We start from the raw sequence: 6,889 nt of genomic DNA on the forward strand, positions 1-6,889 counted from the left end.
TATGAATTTCTGAAATTTTTGATGGACTTGGTCAGGAGGATGATCATCTACCCCAACGGCGATGACAGCATAGAGGGAAACGATTACATCTCTGTCTACTTGGCGATCGCAGATACTAGCTCCTTACCTGCTGGTTGGGAGGCTGATGCAGTGTTTAGCTTCTTTTTGTTTAATCAACTTTGTGACAACTATCTTGTCATACGTGGTATATATCTGCTTCTACTTACATTTTCACTTTGACTTGTCAATTGTTCTTTTCTATTCCTTGAACTCTTTGATCGAAATAAACCATTCTCTGGAACTTCTCTCGGATTTAAGATTTTTGTTATGCCAAAGGAATGATTATTAGATTTATGGCTTCAGGTCAAGTGCGGCGATTTCACAAGATCAAGGCCGAGTGGGGTTGCTCCAAGTTTATCTCTCACAAATCACTGAAAGAGCCCTGCAATGGATATCTTGTTGATGATAATTGCATTCTTGGAGCTGAGGTATTTGTCATCAAGAACCAAGGAGTTGGTGAATGTGTGTCCTTGTTAAAAGACATCGAGTGTATTAAGCACGAGTGGAACATCTTTGAGTTTTCAAAATTAGGGGAGCAATGTTCTTCTAAAGAGTTTACTGTTGGGGATCACAAATGGTATGTCTTCGTATATGTCAGAGAATAAAAGCCCAAAATGGTCCCTTAAGTTTGGCAATAACTCAAAATCGTCCCTTTGAGTTAATTCCCAAACTCACGATTTTGAGCTTTTTCTCTATGTCATATTTTTTTCTTCTTTCTTCAACTATTTCAGTTTGATGTTTGAGTAAATAGACGTTCTTATGCTTGGATGCAGGAAACTCCACCTTTATCCTAACGGTAATGGTTGTCAAAGGGACCAAAGCATCTCCATTTTTCTTGCATCAGTTGATGCTACAGGATTTGATCGCCGAAAAGGGTCCAGGCAAAATGCACCCTCTCTATCAAAGACCAGATTAATGGTTTACATCACAAGATAGGTTAGTATTCTCTTGTTCCTTAATTTGCATTCCTGCAGTAGTAGGTAAGGGTCTTGGAACATAGAGTTAGTGAAGATTCTCAAGAAGATGAAGATTCATTAGCTTGTGTCCAGAAAAACAAATGGGTAGGAACTAAGGCTCGAGATGTGGACGGGTTTAAGTTGTGGTACTCAGGAGGTTAGAGGAATAGGAATGGGGTAGGCATTCTAGTAGACAAAGAACTAAGGGATCAAGTGATAAGAGGTTAGGAGGGTCACTAATAGGATTATGACGATTAAGCTAGTCATTGGAGGGCTTACTTTGAGCATTATTAGCACATACGCGCCGCAAGTGGGTTTGCATGAGGATATCAAGAAGCGCTTTTGGGAGGATTTGAACGTGGTTGTGAGAGGCATACCATCCATTGAAAAGCTATTCGTAGAAGTAGTTTTCAATGGTCCACATCGGCACAATCTCTAGCGTTATGACGATGTGCATGGAGGTTTAGTTTCAGGGATAGAAATGATGGAGGAGCCTCGCTTTTGGATTTTGCAAAAGCTTTTGAGTTGGTGATAGCAAATTCAAGTTTCAAAGGAGGATCACTTGGTTACCTTCTGTAGCGCGGTGGCTAAGACTCATATAGATTACTTACTCCTTAAAAAGGGCGCCGAGGTCTTTGTAAGGACGGCAAAGTTATCCTGAGTGAGAATCTTACAACCCAACGTAAGCTCTTGCGATGGATTTGTAGATCAAGAGGGACAGGAAGAAGAGAACTTGGTATGACGGGCCAAGGATCAGATGGGGAGACTTGCCTTTTGCAGAGCTTAGGAGATGGAAGAGAAGCTAGTGGTGATGAGGGCTTGAGGGAGTAGGTGGGATGCGAACAATATGTGGGATAGAACTGCTAGTTGCATTAGGTAAGCTGCAAGAGAGGTGCTGGGGTTTCGAGGGGTAACTCTTATGGACATCAAGGGAATTGGTGGTGGAATGGTGAAGTACAACGGAAAGTGGAAGCAAAGAAGGTTGCTCATGCGAAGTTGGCGGTGAGCAAGAACGAGGAGGCTCGCCTCCAGACTCTTGTGTGATAAGAAGGTACTATGGTTCTACATAGTAGTGGTGAGTCTAGCTATGTTGTATAGGGCAGAGTGTTGGCCAATCAAGAACTCTCATGTTCAAAAGATGAAAGTGGCAGAATTGAGGATGTTGAGGTGGATGTGTGGGTATACTAGAGAGGTAAGATTAGGAATGAAGATATCTGGGACAAGGTGGATTGGCCTTTGTGGTGGACAAGATCAGAGAAGTGAGATTGAAATGGTTTGGGCATGTGAAGAGAAGAAGCGTAGTTGCCAAGAAGCGTAGTTGCCCCCAGTAAGGAGGTGTGAGAGGTTGACAATAGTGGGTGTAAGGAGAGGTAGGCTGAAGAAGTATTGGGAGAGGTGATTAGACAAGACATAGCGTATCTTGAGCTTATGGAGGACATGACCTTAGATAGGAGAGTTTGGAGGTCGCAGATTAGAGTAAAAGGTTAGTTGGTAGTTGTACGTTCTCTCGCTTTCTAGCTGGATAGGCTTGGCGATCGTATCTGCACCTGCTTTCTTACAAGTAGTATTAGCATTATCCTCGTAATTATTTGTTCTTCGTTTTCTGTTACCCCCTGTGTTTCTTGTGCTTCGGTTATCATATTATTTCGTTGTTGTTACTGTTCCTTTTTCTGTATGCTATACACAGCTTTCCATATCGCATTTATTCATTGTTGTCACTGCTTTCATTTCCATATTCCTTTTTCGCAAATTTCTTTGAAATGTTTTACTCAAGCCGGGGGTCTGGAATCAACCTCTCTATCTCCACGAGGTAGGGTAAAGGTCTGAGCAGACTCTACCATCCCCAGATCCCACCCGTGGGATTACACTGAGTATGTTGTTGTTGTTCCTTGTGAAATCCATTTGATCAACATTTCCTCCTTAGACATTGTATTTTCCCTTCCGTGTGAATAATTGCATAAGAAGAAAGTTTAGATTTCACTAGGATGGTCTCTCATATGAGATTCATTTTTTTTTTTTTTTTTTTTAAATAATCATAGACCGTTGATTTTAAAGAAGATGATGTCCCTTTTGACATTTCAAAGGGAGTAAAGGATAAACTGTCATACTGCACTGCATAGCAATGCTAAACGATTAAAGGAAAAAACTGTTGCCTTAAAAATATTATCTAGTAGACCATTTTCAGTCATTGGAAAATTGAACTTTCAGAAAGTATACCATGGTTAATTTGTTTCATTGTTTGTCTTCCTTTAAGCGAATGTTGAAGTGTTTACAATGTGACAAAACAATGATATGTTGTATTTATATATGGACTTTTAAGTTCCACAACATACTTACCACACAAAATTAAAGTAGAAGAGTAAGTAACTGAGTAATCATACGTGGTTAATAATGATCTGTCTATCTGCGCTAAGTTTGGTTGAATTCTTTTACCCAGTTAACTTTTATTACAATGGAGTTGGTTGAATTTTAGTCTTAAGATTAGAAGCAGTTTCAAAGTCTGCATCAAACAGATTCTTAATTTCGTTGCTTTCTAAATCTGATTAAGTCCTTTGAATAATTTGACATTGTTCTCTTGCAGTTGTTTCAAGCTGGTTTTCAGCTGTTAAACACTCTTGGGGTTACCGACCATTTTTGCCGCTACACGAATTCAAGGATCCAAAAAGAGGCTTCCTTGTCAAAGATAGCTGCATTGTGGAAGCAGATGTTTCTGTCATTGCTGTTGCCAATGGTTTATAACCTAATAGTTGATTTTTGTCATTTAACAAGCAAATCTTACATTATATTTTTGCTAGCACTTAGGCTAAACATCTTATATACATTAAGTTCGCCGTAACGTTTGGGAGATATATGTTCTGTTCTGCAAGTGCTTGAATTGATTATAGGTTTCTTATTTACCTCTTCCTTTTTCATGAAATCGTATTTAACCTACATATTGAATCTTGAAGCTCTTCCTTTTTTGAGTATGAAACTGCAACAAAGTTTCTATGTAATTCCTCGTCTTCTTGAAAGGAGAAATCTTCAGATATGTTATCATCCTCTATATGCACAACTACAGCAACGCTTCTCATGTATACAAGCAGAGGCGAATGTAGCTTTTTCATATGAATCCAATATTTTCGATATGGAGTATACATTTATATGTAAAATTTTATTGAACTTATAATAAATACTCCCTCCGTCCCAATTTATGTGATATAGTTTGACTGAGCATGAAGTTTAAGAAATAAAGGAAGACTTTTGAATCTTTTGATCTAAAATAAGTCAAAAATATCTGTGTGGTTATAGATCATCTTGTAAGCGTAAAAGGTAAGTTTAAAGTTAATTTTTGCTAAATAAAGAAATGTATCATTCTTTTTGAGACAGACTAAAAAGGAAAGTATATCACATAAATTGGGACAAAGGGAGTAGTAGATATGAACCCATAATGTTAAAAATATAATGGGTTTCAATGGTAAAACTTATAGATTGAACATATAGATGTTAAATTTTGGATCCGTCTTTGTATACAAGTTGAGGAGTCAAAGCATATTTTGGCTATTTAATCCACATTAGTATTAGTATTTGCGTAAACTAACATAGACTAATGGAATACATTGTCAACATCTCCTTTTGGCTTATGATTCCTTGAATAACTCATAAAAGTCGGTCCATTATATCATCTCAAAGAAAGAAGTCCTCGTCTCCAAAGTTCCCCTTTCACGAGGAAAGGGAGACAAGTTTAAAGCGGGTTGGGTCCCAAATAAACTTAAATACTGATTTTAATTCTTTTAAAAAAAAATTAATGCTGCAAAGTCAGTTAGGTATTGAAAGTTGTACTTAAAACTAATAAAATGACCATAAAAGCTAATTATGCAAAGTTAAATAACTTTTAAAATATTAAATAAAAAAAAGTGAGTTTGATAATGAATTACTATAAATTAAGTTACTCTTTAGGTCATTAACTCTATTTTTATGAACTGAATTTAACTCCTAATTTAAGTGATCCACGCTAGCACAAATAACTAGGAGACTAAGGTCGCTCAAAATCTATTGCCGTCGGGAAATTTCTTCAGGCTCTTTTTTCTCTTCAACAATGGTGCCCGTGCCTTTGGAAAGTGATAGTATACAATATTTTAATATGTTTTGTCTTGTTCTTCTATTTATGTTGGATTCTTAGTTTGTCCCTTTACTTGTTGAAGTTAACGTTGGAAATAGAGATGCATCACCAGGTCGTTACTTGTTGAAGTTTGAATCTTTTTCGTTGCGCTCAGCGAATGGTATAAACAAGTATGAATCAACTGTGTTCGAGTCCAGCGGCTATAAATGGTACTCATCATTAATTTCTCCAAGTCATCTTTTATCTTTACTAATGAAAGGTTTTAATGGAAGAAGTAAGTGGTAAATTCTTGTTGATCAGGAGGTTATGGGTTCGCAGCCATTGAAATAAATTTCTTATGTTAATCACGAGATAAAACTGCGTCATAATAGATCTTTTAGTGCGCGCTCTTCCCTTACGCTAATCGTGACATAGTGCTCGGGTTTTTTTCTCTTTTTTTTTTTTTTAATTGATCAGTTTTTGAGTTTTTGGTATGAACAATATTCACTTACCTTGACATATGATGTCAATAGTAATATACTAATATGGTTATGGTGTTTCCTTAGTATAATGGCCAGGGGAAGAGCTAGGTTGGGCCCAGAGGTTCATCCAAACCCTCTACGGCGAGAAATTACACTGTATATGCAAGATTAATATTATTTTTATGTATATATAGTAGATATTGAAACCCCTTGCCTGGCTTGGTGGATCCAATCTTTAAGACTCTTAGACTAAACTTGTTACACTTCTTAAATACGAGGGCAAACACTTCTTAAGGCTCTAACTCATTGTACTTTTGAATTATAGGTTCAAAATTTAATATAGCTTGAAATTTTAATGATTTTTCGCATATGTATCTATGATCTGTGACGAAATTATTTGGGCCAGTTGAACGCATTGTCCAAAGGCTACATCTGCCTCTAGTGACATGTCGGCTTATTATTGCAATCCCGCTTTTAAGTGGTGGAGTCTAGAATTGCGTTTTTATGGCTTTACTTCCGGTTACAATTATCATTTACTTTGTGTTATTTTCAAGTCGGTGAAGTGTGTATATGTACCTTTTTCTATAAACAAATATCGTCTACACATAACAGAAAATCTATTGCAAAGTTGTGTAGCATGACTCCTCTCTTACTAAAGGGTGTGTCTGCAATTTTTTAAGTTCCTCCAAAGTATATTAAAGTAGTTTGTCTGATTCAAAATGTAAAATTTTCTCAAACAGCTACCTTTTAGCTGCTTCTAACAAGGTATAACTACAAGTTCATTATTTATTAACCGAAAGCCGGGTTTTCTATATTTAGGTCCGACGCGTCGCATAAATATAGCCAAAATACGTACTAAATACACGAATCTGAGCAAATAATGCCTCTATTTAAGGAAAAAATCTTTTCACGCATCTCATTCTCTTCCATATCTAATCACATATCTCATTCAACATCTAATCATTCACATAAAATTTGAATTCAAAACTCTCTTCATATTTTTTCCTAAAATATAACTAAAAAAATCTCTTTTTAATGTTCCGTAAATCACGCAAAGCTTGATTTGTTCATCCGAATTGCATAGTGACAAGTTGAGATTGTCTCCCGATGCTATGACCATCGGTTTTGTGTTCGTTATTAAAAATATTCAATGAAATTACATTATTAAAAATCAAAATGTTCGTTACAAAAAATATTAGTTATTGAGTGGAATAAGCTGATATTGAATATTATTTAGTAACTTTAATAAGATGGGAAAACTTGATTCCATAAAAAAAACTTTAATCCCTAAGGGTGGCTTTTGATTCACTGTA

At 36.4% G+C, this 6,889-nt stretch overlaps 1 protein-coding gene across 1 annotated transcript; it reads left to right on the plus strand.

The window, feature by feature from the left end:
• Positions 1-3,839, plus strand: LOC132032378 (MATH domain and coiled-coil domain-containing protein At3g58340-like). The gene is made up of 4 exons (XM_059421990.1): positions 1-205; positions 364-637; positions 834-996; positions 3,598-3,839. Exons 1-3 carry the CDS (start codon positions 22-24, stop codon positions 994-996), a joined length of 621 nt encoding a protein of 206 aa, XP_059277973.1. The 5' UTR covers positions 1-21; the 3' UTR covers positions 3,598-3,839.
• The last annotated feature ends 3,050 nt before the right edge of the window (positions 3,840-6,889 follow it).

The sequence above is a fragment of the Lycium ferocissimum genome, chromosome 10 (assembly GCF_029784015.1).
Source record: "Lycium ferocissimum isolate CSIRO_LF1 chromosome 10, AGI_CSIRO_Lferr_CH_V1, whole genome shotgun sequence".
Lineage (NCBI taxonomy): Eukaryota > Viridiplantae > Streptophyta > Magnoliopsida > Solanales > Solanaceae > Lycium > Lycium ferocissimum.

Bases quoted from the DNA above. Each gene is read 5' to 3' on its own strand.
- LOC132032378 (XM_059421990.1), top strand. From the start codon at position 22: ATGGACTTGGTCAGGAGGATGATCATCTACCCCAACGGCGATGACAGC. The intron at 206-363 runs GTATATATCTGC...TTATGGCTTCAG, and splicing joins CAACTATCTTGTCATACGTG to GTCAAGTGCGGCGATTTCAC. The intron at 638-833 runs GTATGTCTTCGT...GCTTGGATGCAG, and splicing joins ACTGTTGGGGATCACAAATG to GAAACTCCACCTTTATCCTA.